Source organism: Pan troglodytes, chromosome 20 (assembly GCF_028858775.2).
Source record: "Pan troglodytes isolate AG18354 chromosome 20, NHGRI_mPanTro3-v2.0_pri, whole genome shotgun sequence".
Classification (NCBI taxonomy): domain Eukaryota; kingdom Metazoa; phylum Chordata; class Mammalia; order Primates; family Hominidae; genus Pan; species Pan troglodytes.
Genome location: NC_072418.2, coordinates 61,496,041 through 61,522,876, shown reverse-complemented (window position 1 = coordinate 61,522,876; position 26,836 = coordinate 61,496,041). Strand labels below are relative to the sequence as shown.

General features: G+C 55.9%; 3 protein-coding genes and 1 long non-coding RNA gene across 9 annotated transcripts; 3 read left to right on the top strand and 1 right to left on the bottom strand.

Annotated features, from left to right (window-relative positions):
• Positions 1-3,827: 3,827 nt before the first annotated feature.
• Positions 3,828-18,485, bottom strand: LOC134809136 (uncharacterized). 2 transcript variants are annotated; one of them, XR_010153996.1, is made up of 6 exons: positions 18,183-18,485; positions 8,396-8,482; positions 6,938-7,011; positions 5,580-5,691; positions 4,570-4,815; positions 3,828-4,476 (listed from the first exon to the last, which is right to left on the bottom strand). It is a non-coding gene; the product is annotated as an uncharacterized LOC134809136 (long non-coding RNA). The 2 variants fall into 2 exon arrangements; XR_010153997.1 differs by having other exon boundaries at positions 8,400-8,482.
• Positions 4,068-15,439, top strand: MZF1 (myeloid zinc finger 1). 2 transcript variants are annotated; one of them, XM_016937019.4, is made up of 6 exons: positions 4,068-4,338; positions 5,966-6,401; positions 6,868-7,051; positions 7,809-7,879; positions 7,998-8,118; positions 13,867-15,439. In XM_016937019.4, exons 2-6 carry the CDS (start codon positions 6,006-6,008, stop codon positions 15,297-15,299), a joined length of 2,205 nt encoding a protein of 734 aa, XP_016792508.1. In that variant the 5' UTR covers positions 4,068-4,338; positions 5,966-6,005; the 3' UTR covers positions 15,300-15,439. The 2 variants fall into 2 exon arrangements, with proteins under 2 accessions (XP_016792508.1, XP_016792506.1); XM_016937017.3 differs by lacking the exon at positions 4,068-4,338 and adding an exon at positions 4,741-4,843.
• A 312-nt stretch (positions 18,486-18,797) lies between the features above and the next one.
• Positions 18,798-21,882, top strand: UBE2M (ubiquitin conjugating enzyme E2 M). Its single transcript, XM_016937020.4, has 6 exons — positions 18,798-19,319; positions 20,438-20,532; positions 20,665-20,703; positions 20,805-20,908; positions 21,216-21,279; positions 21,366-21,882. Exons 1-6 carry the CDS (start codon positions 19,211-19,213, stop codon positions 21,504-21,506), a joined length of 552 nt encoding a protein of 183 aa, XP_016792509.1. The 5' UTR covers positions 18,798-19,210; the 3' UTR covers positions 21,507-21,882.
• Positions 21,882-26,038, top strand: CHMP2A (charged multivesicular body protein 2A). 4 transcript variants are annotated; one of them, XM_003316765.6, is made up of 6 exons: positions 21,882-22,606; positions 23,361-23,552; positions 25,152-25,331; positions 25,405-25,535; positions 25,623-25,684; positions 25,828-26,038. In XM_003316765.6, exons 2-6 carry the CDS (start codon positions 23,385-23,387, stop codon positions 25,953-25,955), a joined length of 669 nt encoding a protein of 222 aa, XP_003316813.1. In that variant the 5' UTR covers positions 21,882-22,606; positions 23,361-23,384; the 3' UTR covers positions 25,956-26,038. The 4 variants fall into 4 exon arrangements, with proteins under 4 accessions (XP_003316813.1, XP_512956.2, XP_054529432.1 ...); XM_512956.9 differs by having other exon boundaries at positions 22,489-22,729; XM_054673457.2 differs by having other exon boundaries at positions 22,587-22,779.
• Positions 26,039-26,836: the final 798 nt, after the last annotated feature.

The window sequence follows — 26,836 nt, the reverse complement described above, 5'->3', positions numbered from 1 at the left end:
GGCGTGAGCCACTGTGCCAGCTACAAATGGACTTTTGTTCCTATGGTTCCTTTGGCCCAGAGCAGGCACTCTTCCCTGTTATCTGCATGGCTTTTTCCCCTCACCTTCTGCAGTTCTTTTCAAACACAACCTTATGAGACAGGGCCGTCCCCCACCGTTATTTATTTATTTATTGTGCGTCTGTCTCACCTTGTCTCTTTTACACTTTGAACCATGTGAATGTAACACCTGGTCAAAACAGTAAAAATTTTTTTTTTAAACTGTGCTTGTGAAAAACAGGAACAGGCCAGGCACAGTGGCTCACGCCTGTAATCCCAGCAATTTGGGAGGCTGAGGCAGGCAGATCACGAGGTCAGGAGTTCCAGACCAGCCTGGCCAACATGGCGAAACCATGTCTGTATTAAAAATACAAAAATTAGCCAGGCATGGTAGTGGGTGCCTGTAATCCCAGCTACTCGGGAGGCTGAGGCAGGAGAATTGCTTGAACCAGGGAGGCGAGGCAGAGGCTGCAGTGAGCCAAGATTCTGCCATTGCACTCCAGCCTGGGCGACAAGAGCAAGACTTCGTCTCAAAAAATAATAATAATAATAATACAAAAATTATCCGGGCATGGTGGCGTGCGCCTGTAATTCCAGCTACTTGGGAGGCTGAGGCAGGAGAATCGCTTGAACCAGGGAGGCAGAGGCTGCAGTGAGGCCAGATCCTGCCATTGCACTCCAGCCTGGGCGACAAGAGCAAGACTCCATCTCAAAAAAAAAATAATAAATAATAATAATAATAATAATAATCAGTTGGGCATGGTAGCGTGCGCCTGTAATTCCAGCTACTTGGGAGGCTGAGGCAGGAGAATCGCTTGAACCAGGGAGGCAGAGGCTGCAGTGAGGCCAGATCCTGCCATTGCACTCCAGCCTGGGCGACAAGAGCAAGACTCCATCTCAAAAAAAATAATAATAAATAATAATAATAATAATAATAATAATAATCAGTTGGGCATGGTGGCGTGTGCCTGTAATCCCAGCTACTCGGTGGGGCTGAGGCAGGAGAATTGGTTGAACCCGGGAGGCGGAGGTTGCAGTGAGCCGAGATCGCGCCACTGCACTCCAGCCTGGGCGACAGAGCAAGACTCCCATCTCAAAAAAAAAAAAAAAAAAGATAGAAGAAAGGAAGGGAAGGAAAGGAAGGAAGGAAGGAGGGAGGGAAGGAAGGAAGGAAAAAAGACAGGAACGAAGGAAGGAAAGGAAGGAAGGGAGGAAAGGAGGAAGGGAGGGAGGAAGGGAGGGAGGGAAGGAGGGAAGGAGGGAGGGAGGGAGGGAGGGAGGGAGGAAGGGAGGGAGGGAGGAAGGGAAGGAGGGAGGGAGGAAGGGAGGAAGGAAAAAAGGAACAAATGCCGCCTGACCGTTCTTTGTGGAATGACTACACCTATGATGAGTACCTCCATGGACCATGCACCTGCCTTGAAACAAGGAGGCACAGCACACAGGGCTCTCAGCTAGAGTGACAGGGAAAGGTGGGTGGACATGGGGAAGGCTCAAACTCAAGCTTTGAAATCGGGGAAAGCCCCGAAATCTGAACCACTCTTGGGCCCATCCTTCTCTCTCCCACATTCACACCTTCGCCTGCGCTCCCATAATTGCAAATTAATTCATCCACACATCCACACATTCACACATTCTCTCCCTCCCACTCTCAACAGGCAGCCCCAAGCCCGGGGGCCTCACGAAGTCTGGGTGGATGACCAAGCTCCTCCCTCGAGACTACATTTCCAAGACAGAGGAGGGAAGAGGAACGAACAGCGGACACGCGCTGTGAGGCCGAGAAGGCCCGCAAGGGACCTTAGGGCCGGGCGAACACGCCCCCACGAAGATCTGGGCCAAAGAACTCCTCGACCCAGGAGGGACCCAGACTCAGATCAGCACCTGCGCAGTATGGTCTGAGGCGGGTACCGTCCCGTCTAGCGGGTCTACATTTCCCAGAGAGCCGTGGGGCCGCCGAAGGCTCCGATTGGCCCACTCGGGTGCGTGCCAGCTGCGGACACAGTGGCCTCATATCCCAGTTCCCCGACCGAACCAAGAGGAGGGGCTGCAGCTCCTGCCCCGAAGCCGGGGCCCCAGCGCGGCCGATCAACCTCACCTTCGGGTCGCAGTGCGAGCCGTCTGCTTTAGCTGGGCTGGCGGGGCTTCGGCCCTTCCCCATCGCCCCGCCTCACAGTGCAGTTTTCCGGAGGACGCCGAGCCCAGGGTCCATCTCGGCCGCGAAGGGGGAAGGTTGCCTGGCGACGGCCGGGCAGGGAGGAGGCTGCGTCAGGCCCGCCCCTTGCGACGCTCTCCGCTCTGCGCCCGGCGTCCCGGGTACTGCCGGAAAATGTAGTTTGGCAACGAGGCCGCACCGCACAGAGTCCAGCCAGGGGCGCCAGAAGCTGCTTCTGACCAAAGGCTGGCTTTCTCGCCGCCTAATGTCTCTGTCTTACATCACCCTCCCTTCTTCCTTCCTTTCCTGGGTATGTGTCACTATTTTCTTTTTCCCTGTTTGTCCCCTAGCCCGGAGAACAGGTTCCCTTCAGACTGCCAAATATAATTTCAAAACAGTTAAAAACACGACTCTCAGTGAGCATGTGTCAAAGATTTATTTACCGTACTGAGGGAAGCAGCAAGATGATTCTAGGAAGACAGGAAAGGAAGAATAAACACTGGCCGGCCGCGGTGGCTCACACCTGTAATTCCAGCAATTTGGGAGGCCGAGGTGGGCGGATCACCAGAGGTCTGGAGGTCAAGACCAGTCTGGCCAACATGTTAAAACCCCATCTCTACTAAAAATACAAAAATCAGCCGGGTGTGGTGGAGCAGCCTGCAGTCCCAGCTACTCGGGAGGCTGAGGCAGGAGAATCGCTTGAACCTGGGAGACGGAGGTTGCAGTGAGCCGAGATCGTGCCACTGCACTCCAGTCTGGCAACAGCGAGACTCCGTCAAAAAAAAAAAAAAAAGAAAGAAAAAGAAAAACACTGAAATAAAAGCACAAAGTTGGATACAAAACTGCTTAGTGAGCTACAAAGCGATACACTGGACAGAAAGCATTTGCAACCTATCAACCTGTACAAGGTAGCATATAACTGGACAGCATCTGGACTCCTAAGTTTTCCTAACAGTTTTACCTCGGATTCTCCCTGTCTCTCTTCGTGCTCTCATCTTTCTCTAGGTCTTTGAAAACTGTCAATCCATCTTACTGTATCTCTAATTTCTGTCCCTTTTCTCCCTTCTTGTTTCTGTCCCTCTCCCTTCTTGTCTACCTCTTGAGTCTGGATATCTGCATTTCTTGTCTCTGTGAACCCATTCTGCGTTTCCTTCTTTGTGCCTCTTTCATCTGCATCCCTTTCTGATCTGCCTCTCTCTTGCTAACTGTTCTGACACCTGTTTGCCCGGCCCTGACCCTCTGATCCACTCAGCCCTCTTATAACTTGGACCCGTGTCTCTATGTTTGTTCACTTATTTTCACTGTCTCTCCTCGCGTCGAGTCTCCGGTCCTCCCAGTCTGTGAGTCTGTCTCTCTGTCTCTCTCTCTCTTCCTCCCGCCCGTCCTTCGTCTCTCTTTGCCCTTGATTCTCTGGTCTCTCTCCGTCTCTCCTCGCTGTTTCTATCGATCGGCATCTCTCTGCGCCAGTACCCTTCCCCACCTCCTCATCCCACATGCCCCATTGCATTTTCAACGCCCGCCGCGTCTCCGGGTTACCCAGGCGATGTCGAGTCGTGTCCCCAGGTTACCATGGAGACGTTCAGGGCCCGCCCCTCGCCCATGATCACAGAGGAACGTCATCGCGCCGCGCGCGCACTTACACACGAAGGGCCTGCTGACTACATCTGCCGGAAAGCATCGGGCCAAGCCTTTCTCCATTTTGCGGTCTAGGAAGTAGCAGAGGCCCTTTCCTGTAGGGAGTTGCCATGGAGACGCGGTGGGGCACCGATGGAGTTATAATGACGGCCGTGATTGGTGCAGGATCCTGCTAATCTCAGGAAGGCCCGTAGAGAATTGAGGAAAACGTGGTGGGGGGCATGCGCGATCTGGTAGGCGGTGCTGCCGTCTGTTGTACCCGAGAGGCTTGCGCATGCCGACGCACGGATTCGAGGCGGGGAGCATGGGAAGAAGCGGCCAGGAGTATGACCTGATCATTGCGACCACCGCTAGGGGAAGGGAGGAGAGGGTGTAGAAACGGGGGCGAGGGTGGGGGAAGGGCGAGGAGGCGCTCGAGCTGGTGCGCGGAGCATCCTGGGAGACGTAGTCCAGCGGGAGGGGGAAGTCGAAGACTGCGCGTGCTCAGGAGCGCGGAGCGGCCCGCTGAGCGCAGAGGTGAGGGCGGGGTCCTCTTAACCGGGAGGGCTAGCGTGTGGACGGGGGCGGTGGCTGCAGACTCGGGGATTCCGGCTCCCCAGTGAGACCGGAAGCGCGGGGGACGAATCCGGGCAGTCCTTGCGGGAGCGCCCAGGGCTAGAGCGAGAGGCTTGTCAATCACTACTCGTTGCCACGACGACAGGCTTTGGGAGCCCCGCCCCTGGTTGCCTAGGCGTCGTCAGGACCTACCTTGGCACCCTGGAGCGGAAGTTGCCGCCTGGACTTCTGGGAAGTGTATTTCGGGACCCTCTGTAGGTACCTGCCATCTTGGCTATGACCCAAGTCTCTCCCAGGGTTTCAGGTTGACTTGGCACCTTGAAGAGTGGAGGCTTGGCCCCCAGGATGAGGCGGCCCTCGAAATCGATGCCACCCACGGGGGAATGATTCTGCGGTGCCATCCCCTTCATAAACGCAGATTCCTTCCTAAAGCCGCAGCTGCAGAAGGAACAGCGCGAGGAGGGAGGTCAGCCCCACTTGCAAATGGGGAAACAAGTTCTCGAAGGCACAGTGATCTGAAGATGGGCGGAATCAGAATCTCGGGACTTCCTTGCAGGCTCCTGTTCCAGCCAGTCTTGGAGCCTTTGCCGCCCCCCCACCCATTGCGAAGCTCCCCCATCCCCTTCCAACCCCAGCTAAATCAGGAAGCTGAGATGGGGCATTGCGTAGTGTGATGTTGGGCTTAGAAGATGGAGCTGAGTAGGGAGAGAGGGTGCTGCCTGGGAGCTGAGCCATACAAGTGACTGCACAGGTTGACATGGAGGATTAGGTGGAGTGAGGCTTCCAAGCTGGGAGGGGAATGATGGTGGGGCCCAAATGAGGAGCCACATCGAAGTAGATGAGAGAGTAGAAGGTGAAGTAAGCCCTGGCGTTGGGTAGGGGGAGACGCCAGCAGTGATGCTGATGCCCAGGCTGTAGGTGTATAGATGCCATCCACCTGGTAAAGAGAGAGCTGTAGCGCAGGAATGAGGTTGCACATGTAGAAGAAGGGAAGGATACAGGGGAGAGAAGTGTCTTCTAGTCCTAAAAAACAGCCTGTGGGCCGGCATGGTGGAACAAACCTGTAAGTCCCAGCACTTTGGGAGGTCAAGGCAAGAGGATCATCTGCTTGAGCCCAGGAGTTCAAGAACAGCCTAGGCAACATAGTAAGATCCCATCCCTACAGAAAAATTAAGAAACTAGCCGGATGTCGTGGCACACACCTGTTGTCTCAGCTACTTGGGAGGCCGATCTCTGGAGCCCGGGAGGTCAAGTCTGCAGTGATGCATGATCTCGCCACTGCACTTCAGCCTGGGCAACTGACTGACAGCATGTCTCAAAGAAAAAAAAAAAAAAGCCTGTGTTTGGAGCAGGGAGACTATCAGAGACTTTGCACAGGCCCGAGCGGAGAGAAGACCAGGGATACAGGTGGCTAAGGGAGGGCTTCCAGCTGCATAAGTCTGTGGGTTGTAGATGGCCTTTCTTTGCCTGTTTCCTCATCTGCCTTCCACATGGGGTAGGTCTGAGGATCAAACGGTACAGCATAGACTAGGCAGTGAAGCATTCACTGTACTCCTTTTGCAACAGCCTCATCCTATTTCTTCACCAGGGGCAGACACTGGCCTCAGATACCTGACCTGGTACCCTCTATGAGGCCTGCGGTGCTGGGCTCCCCAGACCGAGCACCCCCAGAAGATGAGGGGCCTGTCATGGTGAAGCTAGAGGACTCTGAGGAGGAGGGTGAGGCTGCCTTATGGGACCCAGGCCCTGAAGCTGCACGCCTGCGTTTCCGGTGCTTCCGCTATGAGGAGGCCACAGGGCCCCAAGAGGCCCTGGCCCAGCTCCGAGAGCTGTGTCGCCAGTGGCTGCGTCCAGAGGTACGCTCCAAGGAGCAGATGCTGGAGCTGTTGGTGCTGGAGCAGTTCCTGGGCGCACTGCCCCCTGAGATCCAGGCCCGTGTGCAGGGGCAGCGGCCAGGCAGCCCCGAGGAGGCTGCTGCCCTAGTAGATGGGCTGCGCCGGGAGCCGGGCGGACCCCGGAGATGGGTGAGTGAGTGTCCATGAGTGGGGTTCAGGACTGGAGCATCATCCAGCTCGGCCTCACCCTGGGTAGCACCATGCTTTGCCAGACACACGTTCTCCCTTGTGGTACAGAAGTGGCCACCTGCAACAGAGACCCTGTGCAAGGCTGCCCAGGGCAGAGGGATTCCAGGGCCAGACTCCCCAGCCCATTCCTGCATCACCTGCAGTCACGTGGACATAGGAGCTGGAGGCTAGGGGGATATGGGGAAGGTACTGGAAGGCCACGGTGTCAGAGCAGGGGAGGGACTGCAGGTGGTCCCTTCATTCTTTGCTCAGGGCCTAGGGGAGGTAGGTCCTTGGAGGACCTAGTCAGTAGGTATTTACAAGGCAGGCCCCTGGGATCCTACAGTGGGATGGGTGCCCACAAACCCCAGGTTGCGGCCAGCCTTACTCTCTGGTAGGACTTCTGATGGTGGGGGCACCTCCCCAGGTCACAGTCCAGGTGCAGGGCCAGGAGGTCCTATCAGAGAAGATGGAGCCCTCCAGTTTCCAGCCCCTACCTGAAACTGAGCCTCCAACTCCAGAGCCTGGGCCCAAGACACCTCCTAGGACTATGCAGGAATCACCACTGGGCCTGCAGGTGAAAGAGGAGCCAGAGGTTACAGAGGACTCAGGTGAGGGCATGCACGGTGGGCGCGCCTAAGGTCTGGTTGGGTGGGCCAGGGAACCTGGCCTGAGCAGTCAGTCTGAAGTCCACTGGGCCAGGTTTGTTATAAATGGAATGGTTTCCATCTGCCAGCAGCCCCCACATTCTACCCAGTCAGGTCTCCCCTCCACCGCAGCCAGTGCTGTCACTACCCCTCACACACCAAGCCTGACTGCCACAGCCCTGTACCCACGAACCCCATGGCATGGAGCAGGCTGTTGGGGTTTCCCAGTACGGATGGCATGTGGTGTTCAGTCCCCAAGGAGATGCATTAGGCAATATGTGCTTGTCACTGGGGAACAGACAGCAGGCAGAGGTATAATTAGGAGCTGCTGAGGGAGGACCTCGTAGTGTTAGGGGTATGACCCCTTTCACCTCCCAGGCAGGGCACCTGAACTAGCTGCTCACACCCTGCCATTCCTATGTGGACCCTTGTACAATACCTCTGAACCCCGCTGACCACCTTGCCCCATGGTTCACATACGGCTACAGGGGCACAAACCTCAGCCCATCTCATCCCACTGCAGCTCAACCCCCAGCCTTCCAGGGTACTCTGCTTCACCCAGCCCCTGAGCTGGGCCCTCAGCTACCCTGCACTGCCCTCCCCAACCCAAGCCCACAACCAAGAATCCCACCTCTCTGCATCCCAGCACCTGGCACACCACTAAGAAGGGCAGTGGGGTGGAAACTCACTCAGGCTGCCTGATACCAGTTTTCCTCTCTAGATTTCCTGGAGTCTGGGCCTCTAGCTGCCACCCAGGAGTCTGTACCCACCCTCCTGCCTGAGGAGGCCCAGGTAAGTCCTGCCCAGGTCCATGTTCTCCTCCTTTCCCTGGAAGTTGCTGGGTGGGGTCAGGTAGGTCCCTCCCTGAGCCCAGCCAGGCACAGATGAGCAGTGACCACTGTGATTTCAGAGATGTGGGACCGTGCTGGACCAGGCCTTTCCCCACAGCAAGACTGGGCCTGAGGGTCCCTCATGGAGGGAGCACCCCAGGGCCCTGTGGCATGAGGAAGCTGGGGGCATCTTCTCCCCAGGTAAGTGAGATGGGGTGTGGTGGGACTAGGCCTTCCGCATGGACAGCACCATCTCTGCCGACCCCACTCCTGGCCCTACGCAGGCAGCCCTCTTACTCCAGCATCCCCAAGTTCCCCCATTCCCTAGATCATCCCCTATAAGGTTCAACCTCCTCTAGCATCTTCTGCCCTCAAAAAAAGCCACCCACCACTATCACTGATCCCACAGCCCCTCTACTTTCTAGAAACTCCCCACCCTAGTAAAACCTTTTGCAAGCAGGGCGAGTATTCCCCGTACCCACATTCTCTCCCAGTCCTGGTATCCTGGATGGCCTCCTGGGCTTGCATCCTGCTGGTCAGGCATCAGGACAGGTAGGGCTGGGACCTGACAAGGACAGCAGGTTAGTAGACAGAGCAGGTGGGCAGGAGGGACCTTGACACAGGATAGGGATCCTGCCCAATCATCCAAGCATTACGGACCAGAGGCCCCCTGCCATCTACCTCTCAGCCACCACCTTTGTCTGGCATCATCCAGGCTCCTCCTACAACCCATCTTCTGTTATGTTCCTTCCTGTTCCTGAGACCCAGGGTCTCCTCTTTCTTAGTTCACACCTTTGTTTTGGTGGAGCTTTCTGGGTGTTCTGGTGTGGAAGATAAAATTCTGACATGTCCCATATCTGAAACACATTGTCTAGCCCTCAACATTAGATTGAAGTTTGGCTGGAAGAATTCTTTTTATTAGTACAGTCACAGACCTTTTTTTATCACTATTGTTGGTGAGCTTTTTCAGTTTGAAATTCACATCTCTCAGTTCTGGGAAACTGCCTTGAAATTATTTTTTATTTCCTTCCCTTCTATTGCTCTGCTCCCTGTTTCTGGGATGCCTCTTACTTGGCTGTTGGCATCTGGGATGGGTCCTTTAATGTTCTTATCTTTTCACTCCAATTTTCCATTCCTTTGTCTTTCTACTCTATTTTCCTGGAAATTTTCTCACTTGTATCTTTCAGACCTTCTGTTAAGATTTTCATTTCTGGTAGCTTTTTTTTTGGTGGGGGGGGGTCTCACTATTTCACACAGACTAGAGCACAGTGGTGCCATCATAGCTTACTGTAACCTGGAACTCCTGGGCTCAAGTGATCCTCTCGCCTCAGCCTCCCAAGTATCTGGGACTGCAGGCATGTGTCACTGTACCTGGCTCATTTTTAATTTTTTTATTTTTTTGTAGAAACAGGTTCTCACTATGTTGCCAGGGCTGGTCTTAAATTCCTGGCTTCAAGTGATGCTCCCACCTCAGCCTCCCAGAGTGCTGGGATTACAGGCATGAGCTACTTCATCTGGTCTCTTGTAGCATATTTTTACTTTCCAAGAGTGTTTTTATTCTCTGAATGTTCATCTTTTTAGCTGCCTCCTGTTGTTCTTTCATTTACAATGTCTCTCCTTATTTCTCTGAGAACAGCAGTAACTTTTTAAAAAAAACAGTGTGTTCTCTATTCTCTCCTAGTTGTTGGCTTATATGCAAGAAAGGGGCACCACAAATCTGGCTGACAGCTCTGAGCAGGTAGATGTGGGGCTTACTGGCTGGAAGGGACATAGGGGAACCCAACTCCCCAAGGAGACCCTTTTCTTAGGGTATGTGAGCAAGCAGCTTGAGTATGAGTGGATGCTGCAAACAGATCCATAGGGCAATGTGGCTAGGCCAGTTTGGGGGCACTCTCCCTGCAAGCATGTTTTGTTCCATCGTCTGAATCCTACAAGAAGGTAACTTCAGCCTCCTGCCAGCATCCTCGGGAAAGAGATTGACATCTCAGCATCCAATGGGACTGTTTACCTAATAACCCTGACTTTCTCAGTACGGTTTCTCACCCTTAACATAGCCTTCTGCCAGGATGGGAGAAGAAATCCAGAAGTAAGTCATGGCAGTGCATACTGTTGGCTCAGAATTCTGTGCAGACAGAGCCCACAGCAGCAGCCCTGCCCAGCATCTGCTTCTGAAACAGCCTCTCCAGCCTGGCTGGTGCCCTGCTCATTCACTTGCATGGCCAGAAGTACCAGGTACCTCCAACTCCTGAGTTTTTAGAATCTTCTTAGCCAGGCGCAGTCGCTCATGCCTGTAATCCCAGCACTTTGGGAGGCGGAGGCAGGTGGATTGTTTGAGTCCAAGAGTTCGAGACCATCCTGGGCAACATGGCAAAACCCTGTCTCTGCTAAAAAATAATACAAAAAACTAGCTGGGCATGGTGGCACGTACTTGTAGTCCCAGCTACTTGGGAGGCTGAGGTGGGAGAATCACCCAAGCCAGGGAAGTCAAGGCTGCAGTGAGCTGAGATGGTGCCAGTGCACACCAGTCTGGGCAATGGGGGTGAGACCCAGTCTCAAAAAAAAAAAAAGAGTCTTGGGAATAAAACTGTGCCTTTTCTTTGCAGCCAGAGAGGTTTATCTATCTATCTATTTATTTATGAAATGGAGTCTTGCTTTATTTATTTAAAGGACAGGGTTTTGCTGTTTTGCCCAGGCTGGTCTTGAACTCCTGACCTCAAGTGATCCTCCTGCTTCAGCTTTCCAAGTAGCTGCAATTACAGGCTCAAGCCACCACACCTGGCTCAGAGAGGCCTTTTTATGTCTTCATCAGGAGACTATTCTGAATAGCTAATACATTCATATGTTAGGAAATTCAAAAGGCACAAGACAGTATACAGTGGAATGCCCCTTCGCTGCCTGGGCCACACAGTCTTACTCTCCAGCAGCCAACATTGCTTGTTTCTTATGTGTCTTTGTAAAAAGATTCTGTACATACAGAAGCAAAGACATTCCCAGACACATGTTCATTCCCTTTTTTTTTTCTTTTGAGATGGAATTTCGCTCTTGTTGCCCAGGCTGGAGTGCAATGGCGCGATCTCGGCTCACTGCAACCTCCACCTCCCGGTTCAAGCCATTCTCCTGCCTCAGCCTCCCAAGTAGCTGAGATTACAGTCATGTGCCACCACGCCCAGCTAATTTTGTATTTTTTTTAGTAGAGACGGGGTTTCCCCATGTTGGTCAGGCTGGTCTGGAACTCCTGACCTCAGGTGATCTGCCCACCTTTGCCTGCCAAAGTGCCGGGATCACAGGCGTGAGCCACCATGCCTGGCCCATTCCTCTTCTTTTTTTTTTTTGAGACGGAGTCTCACTCTGTCGCCCAGGCTGGAGCGCAGTGGCACAATCTCGACTCACTGCAAGCTCCGCCTCCCGGGTTCACGACATTCTCCTGCCTCAGCCTCCCCAGTAGCTGGGACTACAGGCGCCGGCCACCACGCCTGGCTAAATATTTTGTATTTTTAGTAGAGACGGGGTTTCGCCGTGTTAGCCATGATGGTCTCGATCTCCTGACCTCGTGATCCACCCGCCTCGGCCTCCCAAAGTGCTGGGATTACAGGCGTGAGCCACTGTGCCCAGCCCCATTCCTCTCCTTTAAAACACACATGGGCCCGGCGCAGCAGGTCATGCCTGTAATCCCAGCACTTTGGGAGGCCAAGGCGGGCGGATCACGAGGTCAGGAGATCGAGACCATCCTGGCTAACACGGCGAAACCCCGTCTCTTCTAAAAATACAAAATATTAGTCAGGCGTGGTGGCGGGCGCCTGTAGTCCCATCTACTCGGGTGGCTGAGGCAGGAGAATGGCGTGAACCCGGGAGGCGGAGCTTGCAGTGAGCTGAGATGGCGCCACTACACTCCAGCCTGGGCGAGAGAGCGAGACTCTGTCTCAAGTGCACACACACACACGGGCTGGGCGTGGTGGCTCACACCTGTAATCCCAGCACTTTGGGAAGGCGAGGCGGGTGGATCATATGAGGTCAGGAGATCGAGATCAGCCTGGCCAACATGGTGAAACCATGTCTCTACTAAAAATACAAAAAATTGGCTAGGTGCGGTGGCTCACGCCTGCAATCCCAGCACTTTGGGAGGCTGAAGTGGGCAGATCACCTGAGGTCGGGAGTTCAAGACCAGCCTGACCAACATGGAGAAACCCTGTCTCTACTAAAAATACAAAATTAGCCGGGTGTGGTGGTGCATGCCTGTAATCCCAGCTACTCGGGAGACTGAGGCAGAAGAACCGCTTGAACCCAGGAGATGGAGGTTTGCGGTGAGCAGAGAACACGCCATTGCACTCCAACCTGGGCAACGAGCAAAACTACATCTCAAAAAAAAAAAAAAAATACAAACAATTAGCCAGGCATGGTGGTGCACGCCTATAATCCCAGCTACTCAGGAAGATGAAGCAGCAGAATCGCTTGAACCCGGGAGGCAGAGGTTGCAGTGAGCCAAGATCACACCACTGCACTCCAGCCTGGGCGACAGAGCAAGACTCAGTCTCAAAAACAACAAAAAAAAACACACATGGATGCTTAATCTCCACCCTGTTCCACATCTGGCATTTTTTGTGCATCTTCCAACTTAAGTGCACAGCAGCAAGTGCTCTACATCTTTGGGTAGCTACACAGAACCCCACTGTGGCTCACTGTGGACACACCATTGAAAACCTTGTATGTAGGTCACTTAGTACAAGGAGGAACACAGCTGTTGAAGAAGTACCTAAAAATGGAATTACTTGAACAAAGTGTGGGACATTTGCTGTTTTGATGGATTTTACCACACTGTCTTCCCATTTATGCTTACCAGCAATACATAGGAACACTTGGGTCCCTGCAGTCAGGGTGTGGAAATGGCAGATGAGTTCAGCCTTAAGGTGCATTTTTCTTACTAGGAGGAGATGGAGTGTATTTTAGGGGATATAAGCATTAGTTACATTTCCTGTCCTGTTCACATCCTTTGCCCATGTGTCTATGAGGTTATTGATCTTTCTTACTGATTTATTGTAGCTCTTTACTTAGGAGGTTAATTAGCCCTTTGCCTGTGGAGAGTTTTTTGGTTTGCCATTTGTCCTTTTTTAATTTTTTTTTTGTTTTTTGGCCATTTGTCTTTTGACTCTGATGTGGTTTTTGCTGATTTCCTTTGATGTATTCTAGTTTATCTGACTTTTCTTTGGCGACTTATGGATTTTCTCTCACCACTAAAAGCCCTCACTGCTCTCTCAGTCTTCTTGATTTAACCTCCTCCAGGCTTCCGCCTTCTCCAGGCCCTGATTCTCAGTTGGAGTTGCTGGTGCCTCCTCCTTCACCCAGCGTCTGACGCTGGAGTGCTCACAGTGTGGCTGGGACCCACTTCTCTCCTCTGTAGATACCCACCCCTGTGTTGATCACTTGCAGGCCCTGGGTTCTGTGTGCCATGTGTATGCCCTAGAGCCCTTGCTCACGTTTCCCCACAGCCTTCATGAAGTCTGTGTTCCTCAGATGCCCCACAGACATCACAAGCAAGGCACATCCAAACCCCAGACCACTATCCAGGAGCCTGCACCCTCTTTCTGTTGGCTCCACCTCCAGCCTCCGAGACCCACCCACTTCCCTGCATTTGCTGAGACCATCATTTTCCACCTAGACAATGCCCCCACGCTTGCCCTACAGCCCTTCCAAAAACGATTTTTTCCAACTTAAATCAGACCTAGAAAGCTTTTTCACATAGCCCAGTCTTCCTCCTTGTGCTGGGTTCTGTCTCATTATCACCTCATCAGGGAAGTCTGTACAGATAGAATCCCTCCCCCTGCATTTGTCGCCTCCGTCTGCCTCTTTGGTCAGTTTCAGGTCCCTGTAGTTCACACTGTGTCCCCAGGGATGAAGTGGGTCCCGGCACGGTGGGCATTCTGTCATGAATGAATGGTCCCCTTGTGTATGCAGGGTTTGCGCTGCAGCTAGACAGCATGTCCGCAGGTCCAGGTAGCGTAAGCCCTCACCTCCACGTCCCCTGGGACCTCGGCATGGCTGGCCTTTCTGGCCAGATCCAATCACCCTCCCGCGAAGGTGGCTTTGCGCATGCACTTCTGCTCCCCAGCGATCTGAGGAGTGAACAGGACCCCACGGACGAGGATCCCTGCCGGGGTGTGGGCCCTGCTCTGGTCACCACCCGCTGGCGCTCCCCCAGGGGCCGGAGCCGGGGCCGCCCCAGCACTGGGGGCGGGGTGGTTAGGGGCGGCCGTTGCGATGTATGTGGCAAGGTGTTCAGCCAACGCAGCAACCTGCTGAGGCACCAGAAGATCCACACCGGTGAGCGACCATTCGTGTGCAGCGAGTGCGGCCGCAGCTTCAGCCGCAGCTCGCACCTGCTGCGCCACCAGCTTACGCACACCGAGGAGCGGCCGTTCGTGTGCGGCGACTGTGGCCAGGGCTTCGTGCGCAGCGCGCGCCTGGAAGAGCATCGGAGAGTGCACACGGGCGAACAGCCTTTCCGTTGCGCTGAGTGCGGCCAGAGCTTCCGGCAGCGCTCCAATCTGCTGCAGCACCAGCGCATCCACGGCGATCCCCCGGGCCCTGGCGCTACGCCCCCGGCCCCTCCTGGTGCGCCCGAGCCTCCCGGCCCCTTTCCGTGCAGCGAGTGCCGCGAGAGCTTCGCGCGGCGCGCCGTGCTACTGGAGCACCAGGCGGTACACACGGGCGACAAGTCCTTTGGCTGCGTCGAGTGCGGCGAGCGCTTCGGCCGCCGCTCAGTGCTGCTGCAGCACCGGCGCGTGCACAGTGGCGAGCGGCCCTTCGCCTGTACCGAGTGCGGCCAGAGCTTCCGGCAGCGCTCCAACCTGACGCAGCACCGGCGCATCCACACCGGAGAGCGGCCCTTCGCCTGCGCCGAGTGTGGCAAGGCCTTCCGCCAGCGGCCTACGCTCACGCAGCATCTCCGCGTACACACGGGCGAGAAACCCTTTGCCTGCCCCGAGTGTGGCCAGCGCTTCAGCCAGCGCCTCAAGCTCACGCGTCATCAGAGGACACACACCGGCGAAAAGCCCTACCACTGCGGTGAGTGCGGCCTGGGCTTCACGCAGGTCTCGCGGCTCACCGAGCACCAGCGCATCCACACGGGCGAACGGCCCTTCGCCTGCCCCGAGTGCGGCCAGAGCTTTCGGCAGCACGCCAACCTCACCCAGCACCGGCGCATCCACACGGGCGAACGGCCCTACGCATGCCCTGAGTGTGGCAAGGCCTTCCGCCAGCGGCCCACGCTCACGCAGCATCTGCGCACCCACCGACGAGAGAAGCCCTTCGCCTGCCAGGACTGTGGCCGCCGCTTCCACCAGAGCACCAAGCTCATTCAGCACCAGCGCGTCCACAGCGCCGAGTAGCTCCAGCCGGGACGCACTGTGTCCGCCATGGTCAGAACACCTACCTCCCCTGGTTATTGTGAGGCTGGCGATTACATAAGTATAAGCAGGTCCGCCCAGGGCTTGGCTACTGTAGGTGTCCAATAAACAGTAGATGGAAACTGGGTCTCCACCCACTCAGTGCCTCCCTACCTGTGCGTCCTTCACTCCCCACCCTCCAACCCCCCCAGTGCTGGGCTGGTGTGCTCCCTCTGTAACCACGTGGTTCCTGTGAGGGTTCACCTCCACAACACCCCTCTTCACCCTGAGAGAGGTGGCTCCTAGCATCACCTACCCCGCGTGTGGGATGGCCGCTATACCCAGCTTCTAGTTTACACTGAGGGAATGGACCAGCAGCAGGTGGGGCAGAACTGCCCTGGGCAGTCCAGCTTCAGCTCTCCCTGGGCAATGGACCTCAGTTTCTCAAACCCAGAGAGGAAGAAATGTTCTCTGTGAGCATCCACCAAGAGTCCATATGTGCATAGCATGGTGCCATGCCTGATCTGATTGAGTCCCATCAAGAGACAGAGCACAGCTAACTAGGTGTTAGGTGATTGATGGCAGAGTGAGAAGGTTAAGTCAATCTGTCTTAGAAATGGGAAAGTTCCTGCAGGAAGCAGCTAGACCCTTAGGACTAGAGGAACAAAGGGAAGCATTGCAACTTAGAAGCTCCAATGAGTTTCCCATGGAGCTGGAACTCAGGCCCCTGAGAAGAGGGCACTGCTGAGCCAGTCCTGGGGTCTCTTAGCTGGCAGGGAAGCCCTGTGGGCCTGAGGGGGTACTGCTCAGCTGGTCTGGAGGTCTCTGTTCTCAAGAGGGTGCCCCATAGGCCTAGGAGACTCCTGAGGGGGCACTGGTGTGGGTGTCTCCAAGGGGCCCAGTGAGCCTGGTTCTGGGAGGTATGTAAAAACTGTTGCTCCTGGAAGGACCTGCTGTTGCCAAGGGGAAGAGGTGCTGCTGGCCTAGTCTCTTCTCCCTTTCCAACCCCTGTTCCAGCCTGCCCTTAACAGATCTGCAAGTGAAGAGGGGTGTTTGTAGTCTCTGCCCTGCACAGTGATGCCTAGGTGGGTAGGTCTGGAGCCCAGCCTTGTCTGGTGATGAAATCCCATGGGATTTTCCCTTGACACTGAGACCAGGGCCTCCAAGGGCTGGGAGAACACTCAATCCTCAGGGAGGTTACCAGCCTCCTGAGCACCAGTCCTCCTTGCTCCAAGTCAGCGTTGATGATTCATTCCCATGATACTACCTCTCCCACCCCAGCTCAGCTGTACAGCTACCCTTACCCCTAACAGCACCCTACTCCCTAAAGTGGTCATGAGCGGCCAAAGCTTTCTACCTTTATCTACCTATCAGTAGGAGTACCCGCTGAAGAGTTGTACTCATGGGGACATTCAGCATCTCACCCTTAGTACTAGAGGAACAAAGGGAAGCAGTGGGGTCACAGCACTTCTTACAGCTGGGAGCCAAGGATCCCACTTGGATCTGCCAACCCCCAGGTTTGTGGGTGGTACTGTGCCTAAACTTGATGCCTGCAACCTGCATGCTCCCCTCCACACCCTGTCATGGCTGTCCCCTGGGCCATGGGCCAAGCCAAACCCCAGGAAAGGACCCAGACAGGCCAGAATCTCCCTAGCCAACCAAGATCATGCGATCCAGCAGGAGCAAACTGACACCTGGTGATCCAGATTCTGCCTCAGGATGTCTTTGTAAAACTCCTTTACACCTAGGAAACCATTTCCTAGTTTTAAAACTAGAAGATTTCACCTGGAAATTCAGATTTTTCAGGACTTTCCTGTTCTCGTGTTCACAAGCAGCAGGTGATGAGGGTGTAGGACCCTGCAGATGGAACCCCAGCCAGTCTGAGAAGCAAAGGCTGCAGGCCCTGGGCCAGTTTCCCTGCCCTGTGGTGATCATTCCCATCGCTAGAGCTGAAGGCTTCTCCCACCCTGGCCCCATGCACATTGGAAGGTTTCAGTCAGGAGTAGATTCAGCAGCAAACCAGTGGAAACGCAGCTTAGGTGAAAGTGGACAGATGCTGAGAGCGTAAGTTCAGCATACTGCAGGCTTCAGGGCAGCGTCTCCAGGACCCAGTGCCATTGCCTATTTTGCCCTAGCCATCTTCCCCTTCCATCCCATTGTCCAGGTCCTTCACACAGCCCCTCTCCCCCAACCCTCCAGTGGGTGACTTGGGTGCAGGTAACACAGGCTGAAAGGCAGTTTCAAAGAAGGGGTCTGTGTGCAGGAGGGTACAGCTTGTGCCTTAAACCTCACTCAAGGTCTCGTTCTGGGCAGGTGTCAGGCTAGCCTTGGCCTGGGCATTTCTAGGAACAGAGACTTGAGGTTTGTGTGTCCAAGCTTCTTCCGGGGTGTAGCCGGACTTTCCCCTGCTGTTTCAAGTCACCCTAATCCCCAAGACTGGGGGCCTGGCCTCAGGGGAATCAGACAAGCCAGCCTTGGCCAGAAGCCACTCCTGGGGGAGGATCTGCAGAATCAGAGGAGTGGCGCCTGGGCCCCTCCGCAGGCAAGTGCGGTCACACCATGCGCTCACGGGGTTGGCAGTTTCCGTGGCGACGGCCGGAAGTCGCTGACCCGCAGAGTTCCGTTTCCTCCCGCCCTCCGAGGCACGCTGAGCTGTGATTGGATGGGAAGCTGACCCCCGCCTCCATCCCCTTTTCCAGATAGTGGGGGAAGCGCAGAGGCTGCAGTGCGTGTCCGCTGGAACTTGGGGCCCACGCCAATAGCGGCCCCATTCCGCCCCCACGTCGCGTTCCCCAAGTGTCCACCCCGACAGGTCTTCCCCTACACCACTGTAACCCTCCACAGTGCTTACCACTCTCTGGCACAATACATGTTTTGTTAGTTTACCTCAATCAGAATCTCCAGGAACGGGGATCTTTGGGTTTGCGATGGGACAGGGAGGGTGCTCGACCTCGCACCCTCTGGGTAACGCCTCTAGTCTCACTCAGGGTCTTGCCGCGATCACCCTGCCTTGTCTGTGACCCATGGGGTCAAAGGCAGGCCAGGCGGGTGGCGGCAGCAGCGGAGGCGACCACCCGCGCCGCGCTCTGCACATATATACAACTTAAGATGAAGTGACCGCGAGCAAAAGCGGCCCACGTCTGCCCCACTCAAAGATGGCGACTAACCCCGCTTCCTGCCCGGCCCCGCGAAAGTCGCCGGAAGTGACCCGCAAGGCCGCCGAAGCGTCATCTCCATGAACGGAAATGCCCGAGTCCAGCCGAAGGAGGCCGAACCCCAAACTCCATCGCTGAGCAACGCGGGTTTGCGGCGGCTGCGCAGGCGCACAACGCAGGCCGGGCGGGAAGAGCCAAAGCGGGCAGGCGGCGGAAATATCCGAAGCGGCGGGGCGCCCGAGGCCGTTGCCGACCTCCGCGCTAAAGCCGCTGCTGCCGCGGAAGACGATCCTCCAGTACCCACCCGCCGTCACCGCAGCTGCCGTGTCCTCCTCCCACCCCTAGCCGCACCCCCTCGCGGAGGGATCAGCTGAGCGGCCAAACGGCACGGTCGGGGGAGCCCCGAGTCCGCAGCTGCAGCGGGGCCTGAGACCAGAGTTGGCGAGGGCAAGGAAGGAGCGGCCCAGGGCAGTGGGGGCGGGGCCGGGCGGGCCCGAGAACAGCCGAATTTGGCCGAGCGCTGCCGAGCGAGTCCGAGGCGCTGGGCCAGGCCGGAGCCGGACTACGGGAGCCGAGGCGGGCCGCGCGGTGGGCGCGGAGAGGAGCGGAGCGGCGCGGCAGGCCGGGCGGGTGGCGGCAGCAGCGGAGGAGGCCGCAGCTGCGGGTCCGAGGAGCGGAGGCGACGCGGGCGGCGGCGGGGGGCCGGGTGGCCGGGGTCCCGGGCCCCGCGGCGGCGGCAGCGGCGGCGGCGGCGGCAGGATGATCAAGCTGTTCTCGCTGAAGCAGCAGAAGAAGGAGGAGGAGTCGGCGGGCGGCACCAAGGGCAGCAGCAAGAAGGCGTCGGCGGCGCAGCTGCGGATCCAGAAGGGTAGGGGGTCAGGGGATGGGGTTGGAGCCGGAGGTCGGAGGTCAGGGCCTGAGGCAGGGTGATGTGGGAGTCAGGAAGGGGTAATGCGGTTGCTGAGGGTCAGAGGTGAAGGGCCCCGAGCGTAGGGGGGGGTCGGAGGTCAAGTCTTGAGAGTTGGGATCATGCAGTCACGGGGAGGGGGTCAGAGATAGGGGCCCGGTATGTGGTGGTTTAGGACATTAGGAAGGCCTGGTGTCTGCTACTAGGGACTCGGAATCTCAGAGTCAGGCAGTGGAGTGGAGGAACTGGCGACTCGAGAGTCTGGGGGTTAGACGGGAACTTGGGTTTGGGGTGACAGGCGGAGAAGAGAGGGATAGTAGAGGCCAGGGGTTGGGGATATGAGTGGAAGAGGATTTAGTTTATTATGCTGGGGTCTCTGGGAATCTCAGAGTCAAACGAGTGAAGTAGGTTGGAGGACCAGGGACTCATGGGCCTGCCTGAGTCACAGCAATTTGGGGTTTGGGGTGACAGGTGGAGGAGGGAAGGTTAATGAGTACCAGGGATTGGAGACAGGGGTGAGGGGAAATTTAGGCTATTGTGCTGTGAACCTCAGAGTCAGAGGGGGTGGGGTAGGGTGGCGGGGGTTGGGGACTTGAGAGTGTGGGGGTCAGATGGAAAGCTGGGTCTGAGAGACAGAGAAGAGGAAGGACAGTGAGGACTGAGGGTTGGTGGGGGTGGGCAGGATCTTTGAGTTTGGGTGAACAGGTAGATACTGTAGAGTGGAGGTCATGGATGGGGAGCCTGGGGTTTAGGGCGGTCAGAGGATGTTTGGGAGTGGGGGCATTTGGGAGCTGTGGATACAGAAAAGTTGGGGGTCACCCTGGGCCAGGAGTTGGGACACGCATACACAGCTGAACATGCATGTTTGGGGTATGCTGTGTATCCACAAGAGCCAAGCTGGGGAGCAAGGAGAGGGCTGGAGGTGTGGAGCACAGCCCAGGAGAGGCGCCTGGGGGTCCAGGAGGAGACGATGGGGACTCTGCTGACAAACACCCGCCCTAAGTGTCCTGCTGGCTCCCTCTCTCTCTCTCTCTTCCCCTCCCTCTTTCTGTTCCCGACTCTCTGCTACCCAAACCCAGACATAAACGAGCTGAACCTGCCCAAGACGTGTGATATCAGCTTCTCAGATCCAGACGACCTCCTCAACTTCAAGCTGGTCATCTGTCCTGATGAGGTGAGGGTGCATATGGCTGAATTCCCAGGAGCAAACCAAGGGTGTCCCCACTGAGAGGAGGGAGACATGTTCTGCCCATCGGGCCCCGCAGGATGGAACCCTAAAATTTTCTTCTCCCCCTTTTCCTCCCAGGGCTTCTACAAGAGTGGGAAGTTTGTGTTCAGTTTTAAGGTGAGTCCCAGGCGGGCAGGGATGGCTCCCTGGACAGAGGAGGCAGCAGCTGAGGCCCTTCCAGGCACCTACCCATCTCTCTTTTCTTTTCCTGGAGCCAGGTGGGCCAGGGTTACCCGCATGATCCCCCCAAGGTGAAGTGTGAGACAATGGTCTATCACCCCAACATTGACCTCGAGGGCAACGTCTGCCTCAACATCCTCAGGTGAGGGCACTGGCCCTCTACTGCCCTCCTTGGCCCTGCCTGCCAGGCCTCCCTCATGGTCTTGTGGGCACTACATCAGACTCTGTCCCTTCCCACCCCTTTGTTGTCTGTGGTTTCTTGATTTCCCAGTCATCTTCCTCATGGCCTGACCTTGGTTTTCTCCTTGGCCTGTCCTGCTCCACACCCTCCCTCCCAGCCTCTCACATGCTCACTCTCCTATGCCCTGGATCTGACCTGCCCAATACCAGAGGGGCCTGTGGCAGTCTCCCACTCACCAAGCCCTGACCCTGATGCTCTCTGTCCACAGAGAGGACTGGAAGCCAGTCCTTACGATAAACTCCATAATTTATGGCCTGCAGTATCTCTTCTTGGTGAGTAGGAATAGGTGGTTGGGTCTGGGGAGATTGGCCTTCTGTCCCTCTGGCCTGTTGACCCCCCCTACCTGTACTGGCCACAGGAGCCCAACCCCGAGGACCCACTGAACAAGGAGGCCGCAGAGGTCCTGCAGAACAACCGGCGGCTGTTTGAGCAGAACGTGCAGCGCTCCATGCGGGGTGGCTACATCGGCTCCACCTACTTCGAGCGCTGCCTGAAATAGGGTTGGCGCATACCCACCCCCGCCACGGCCACAAGCCCTGGCATCCCCTGCAAATATTTATTGGGGGCCATGGGTAGGGGTTTGGGGGGCGGCCGGTGGGGGAATCCCCTGCCTTGGCCTTGCCTCCCCTTCCTGCCACGTGCCCCTAGTTTTTTTTTTTTTTTAACACCATGTGATTAAGGTCGGCGCTGCCTCCCCCGACCCACTCAGCGATGGGAAATGAATTGGCTTGTCTAGCCCCCCTGCTGGGTGCTTGTTCAGCCCCCACTCTGGGCTGTGGAGTGGGTGGGCAAAGGGCCTGGGTAGCTGGGCCCAGGCAACCCACCCCTCCACCTCTGGAGGTCCCACCAGGCTATTAAAGGGGAATGTTACTGCATGGCCTCTGCTTCTTACTTCTATGGGGTGGGAGGGGCAGCTGAGGTCCATTAGGGCCTGCAAAGCTGGGGTGGTGGAAGGTGTGGTCACAGGTGGCATTGGAGCACCCTACAACAGGCTGCCCAGTGCCTGGGGCAGCTCTAAAGTTGGTGGGGATACCAGGACTGTGCCTGGGGTTGGTTGGGATGAAGCCTACTCTAGGATGAGAAGCGTAGGCAGGATCCAGTGACCTGTGGCTTCCTGGCCAAGAGGCCAGCACAGTGGAAGAAACAAGCCATCTCTAGCTTTGCCCCTTTCTTGTGTGGGTGGGCCCACCGAGGAGGAGGAGCCTTCTGAGGCTCCTTCTATCTGAGGCCTCAGGCAGAAGTCAAGGTCTCACGAATAAGCTGGGTCCTCAAGTGGAGGTTGGGTGGAAAGCGCCCACCCCGGTACTGGCTTGGGTGACTCGGGCGGGACTCAAAACATGAAACACTCGGACGCGCAGAGGAAACGGGAGCTGTTGCGCATGCGCTCGGACGCTGGCCCGTTCCAGGGCACGTGCGCACGCGCGCTCCTGGAGTTTCCCAACCTTCCGGGTGCGGGCGGGGCATGTTACGTCACGTCGTTTAATCCGGAAACGGCGGCGGAGGCGACAGGACCAAGGGGCCTTAGTCGGTGGGCAAGTCGGGGATCCCAGAAAGAGAAGCGTGACCCGGAAGCGGAAACGGGTGTCCGTCCCAGCTCCGGTGAGTGGCCCCTGCTGGACCGTGGATCCCGGGCGGGCGTGCGGGCGGCAGCGTACGAGGCCTTCTACTCGCCCGGGTGTCCGGTGCCTCGCTTCTCCCTGGGACCCTGTCGTCAACATCGAGGTCTCCAACACCACCTTGCTTTGGTGCCGGGCCCACTGACTCTCTCCTCGGTGTATAGTGCGACCCAATCTCCATCATCCCGTCCTCAGTGTACAGGATGCCCCAGCGCCCCCAACCGTGTCCCTCAGCATTCAGGGTCCCCAAATCCTAATGCCTTGTCCTGAGCTTCACAGCCCCACATTCACCTGTTCTTGGTACTTAGCGTTTCCGCCCATCCTGTCCTCCTCTATCAGAACCCCCACAATTGCTCTGTCCTCGGTGCCCACAGTCCCCAAAACACCAGTGCACCGGCCCGCGTCACCCCCCGCTCTCAGTCGTATCAAGGACTCCAGGGCCTCACCCATGGTTCTGGAGAGGGAAGCTGAACTTGCAAGCCGTAACTTCTGTTGGGGCATGGCGATGAAGGAGGGGTTCAGGCCAGCACTTGGATAATTTTCAGGTCTACCTGTCCCCCTTTATGTGTCCCCGGGACAATCCCAGTGTTCTCAGCTGCTCCTTTTTGGCCCCTCATTCCTGCCTCCAGTCTCCGTTAGCCCCTTCCCATTTGGCAAGGCTCCCGTGACCCTGTTCTGCTTCTTGCCCTTCCTGGGCCCCATGCCCTACAACTGGGCCTCACTCACATCTGTCTCAGGCCTGCCAGTGAGCTTCTACCATCATGGACCTATTGTTCGGGCGCCGGAAGACGCCAGAGGAGCTACTGCGGCAGAACCAGAGGGCCTTGAACCGTGCCATGCGGGAGCTGGACCGCGAGCGACAGAAACTAGAGACCCAGGAGAAGAAAATCATTGCAGACATTAAGAAGATGGCCAAGCAGGGCCAGATGGTGAGTGTGGGTGGTCAGGGGCAGGTTGCTGTCAATCAGGCACGGCTCTAACAGCAGTGAACAAGAGAGACCAGACACCAAACACAGGTGCTTTCAGCAAAACGAGTGGAGTGAAAGGTCAGCAGGGCTTCCCTAGTTTGAGGGTCTGGAAGGCTGCGTCCAAGGAACTGGTATGAGATCCAAGGCTTGAGTGATGAGAGTGAGCCTACAGATCTGGGCAGGGAATGTGTTAAGCAGACAGAGCAGCAAATGTTAAAAAAGAGCCTCGAAAAAATGGGAGATGACAGGTGAGCTTCAAGAGTTGGGCATGGACCAGACAATTCAGAACTCTGGGCCAAAGTGGGAGGTTAGGGATTACAGGGCCAGGCGCAGTAGCTCAGAGACCTGTAATCCCAGCACTTTGGGAGGCAGAGGTGGTTGGATCACCTGAGGTCAGGACTTCGAGACCAGCCTGACCAACACGGAGTAACCCCGTCTCTACTGAAAATAAAAAAAACTAGCCGGGCATGGTGGCGCATGCCTATAATCCCAGCTACTCAGCAGAGCTGAGGCAGGACAATCTCTTGAACCCAGGCGGCGGAGGTTACAGTGAGCCAAGATCATGCCACTGCACTCCAGCCTGGGTGACAGAGCGAGACTCTGTCTCAAAAAAAAAAAAAACAGTTAACTATAAGGATAAGCTGGTCCGGCATGGTGGCTCAAGCCTGTAATCCCAGCACTTTGGGAGGCTGAGGTGGGTGGATCACCCGAGGTCAGGATTTCGAGACCAGCCTGGCCAACATGGCAAAACCCCGCTCTACCAAAAATTAGCCGGGCATGGTGGTGCATACTTGTTATCCCAGCTATTCGAGAGGCTGAGGCAGAAGAATCGCTTGAGCCCAGGAGGCACAGTTTGCAGTGAGCCAAGATTGTGCCACTGCACTCCAGCCTAGGCAACAAAGCAAGACTCCAACTCAAAAAAAAAAAAAAAAAAAGATAAGGATAAGCTATAAGCTATGGCCAAGAGGCTGGTAAGAGACAGCCGGAACCAGTAGGGAGAGCATGAAGAAGGAACACAGCCTTTGATGGGTGAGAGGGTTTTGGCCTGAACAGGTAGGCAGAGAAGATACCATTTCTTGGGATGGGCAAGAAAGATGTTTGGAGAGGAAATCAAAAGCTGAGCCTCAGATAGGTCTGTATGTGATTCTGGATAGTTCGAGGTATGGGTTTGTATCAGGTGAAGGAAGAGACAGATTCTTTGTCTAGGCTGGGAATAAAAATTGAGGAATGGCTGTTGTAAGTCAAAAGAATGACTGAAAACATGGAGGGAAAAGGAACCCTCAGGAGTGAGCCTGGGGCCTTTCTTTTACCATTTACAGATCAAGAGAAGTGAGGAGGACCTTACAAAGGAGCCCAGGGAGTTGGTGGCCCAAGAGGCAGAGGAGGGTTAGGTCAGAAGGAGGGAGGTACCAGTGACCATTGGGTTAGCCACAGAGTCTCTGGAAACTTCAAGTGGAATTGCAAATTGGGCTGGTGGGGAGGGACAACCAACTAATGGGGTGTCAAGAAGTGTAGGATAATCTCATTCCTGTGTCCTTGATACCCTTGTCAACTCTGCAGGATGCTGTTCGCATCATGGCAAAAGACTTGGTGCGCACCCGGCGCTATGTGCGCAAGTTTGTATTGATGCGGGCCAACATCCAGGCTGTGTCCCTCAAGATCCAGACACTCAAGTCCAACAACTCGATGGCACAAGCCATGAAGGGTGTCACCAAGGCCATGGGCACCATGAACAGACAGGTGCGCTTTTCCCAATCCCCCTTCCCACTCCCACGACCCATGGGGACCACACTCACACTCCTGTCACTTCCAGCTGAAGTTGCCCCAGATCCAGAAGATCATGATGGAGTTTGAGCGGCAGGCAGAGATCATGGATATGAAGGAGGAGATGATGAATGATGCCATTGATGATGCCATGGGTGATGAGGAAGATGAAGAGGAGAGGTATGGGGAAACTGGATGGGAGGGTGGAGATGTTTGCCTGGCCCTCACGGAGTGCATAGCCCTCACTGAGTTCTCTCTCTTCCCTAGTGATGCTGTGGTGTCCCAGGTTCTGGATGAGCTGGGACTTAGCCTAACAGATGAGCTGTCGAGTGAGTGCTCCAAATCCTGGACCCCATTTCCCACCCAAGGCCCAGCCACAGCCCCAAGCCCTCCCTTTCCCTGCATTACTCCCCTCCGCTGCGTTTCCCACTCAGCCTGACCCCACCTGCTCAAACCCTCACTTTCTCTGCAGACCTCCCCTCAACTGGGGGCTCGCTTAGTGTGGCTGCTGGTGGGAAAAAAGCAGAGGCCGCAGCTTCAGCCCTAGCTGATGCTGATGCAGACCTGGAGGAACGGCTTAAGAACCTGCGGAGGGACTGAGTGCCCCTGCCACTCCGAGATAACCAGTGGATGCCCAGGATCTTTTACCACAACCCCTCTGTAATAAAAGAGATTTGACACTAGTCTCCAGGCCCATGTGACTTTTGGCCTGATGTGGGACCAGACTGGGGTCCCTGGGAGGATGGGCATCACTAAGGCAAGAGGCACTTGGTACTAAGCTAAGGGTGGGGGTTTGGGGCAGGGGTGGACAAGCAAAGTCCACCTGGGATTTTCAGGAGCTGGGAGCTTCAGGTGAGCTGTGGGCCCTTCTCCATCACCTCTCCCAAGATACTGGACTGCCCAAACACCCTGGTAGGATCTTGAGAGTCCAGGCCTCATCTGCCAGGCTGTAGTGCCCAACACTGTTTGGTCCAGTGATGGTTTAATGACAACACTCGAGGACAGTCCAGACCAACCAATAGAGGCAAGGGGGTGGCCTTGGGATTCACACAGGCTCCACTGTAGAGTAACTAAATCAACACAGAGATGAATGATAATGTTAAGTGGACTCAGCAAAGGGAGACAGGGAAAAAAACCACATCTGGAAGATCTCAGTTCACTGTGGGACCTTCTGAAGAGGAGAAACAGCTACAGCACCAAAATTTAGGAAGCATTCAATAGAGTGGCTGTGCTACACCTGGGGCTAACCCTGCCTACACAGGGCTGCAGGTCACACCTACCCGGTATCCCACAGGGTACCCAACAAGCCTCTAGTGTGTACATCCTTTGCCCTGGGTGACCCTCCCCATACCCAGAAAGGGCAAGGAGGCAGTATTCCCCACTCCCTAGGCATCCATACACATGGGCTTCGATAGGTGGGGGACAAGACCCCCCTCCCTTGTGCCACCAGTGCTTGATAAGGCTGACTAGTAGACACAGTC

What these genes read in the sequence shown, in the direction of transcription:
- MZF1 (XM_016937017.3), top strand. Translation starts at nt 4,761, where the DNA reads ATGATTCTGCGGTGCCATCCCCTTCATAAACGCAGATTCCTTCCTAAA. An exon ending in AGAGGTTACAGAGGACTCAG is followed by an intron (nt 7,052 to 7,808) that starts GTGAGGGCATGC and finishes TTTCCTCTCTAG; the next exon opens with ATTTCCTGGAGTCTGGGCCT. An exon ending in TCCTGCCTGAGGAGGCCCAG is followed by an intron (nt 7,880 to 7,997) that starts GTAAGTCCTGCC and finishes CTGTGATTTCAG; the next exon opens with AGATGTGGGACCGTGCTGGA.
- UBE2M (XM_016937020.4), top strand. Translation starts at nt 19,211, where the DNA reads ATGATCAAGCTGTTCTCGCTGAAGCAGCAGAAGAAGGAGGAGGAGTCG. An exon ending in AGTTTGTGTTCAGTTTTAAG is followed by an intron (nt 20,704 to 20,804) that starts GTGAGTCCCAGG and finishes TCCTGGAGCCAG; the next exon opens with GTGGGCCAGGGTTACCCGCA. An exon ending in GCCTGCAGTATCTCTTCTTG is followed by an intron (nt 21,280 to 21,365) that starts GTGAGTAGGAAT and finishes TACTGGCCACAG; the next exon opens with GAGCCCAACCCCGAGGACCC.
- CHMP2A (XM_003316765.6), top strand. Translation starts at nt 23,385, where the DNA reads ATGGACCTATTGTTCGGGCGCCGGAAGACGCCAGAGGAGCTACTGCGG. An exon ending in TGGCCAAGCAGGGCCAGATG is followed by an intron (nt 23,553 to 25,151) that starts GTGAGTGTGGGT and finishes TCAACTCTGCAG; the next exon opens with GATGCTGTTCGCATCATGGC. An exon ending in TGGGCACCATGAACAGACAG is followed by an intron (nt 25,332 to 25,404) that starts GTGCGCTTTTCC and finishes TGTCACTTCCAG; the next exon opens with CTGAAGTTGCCCCAGATCCA.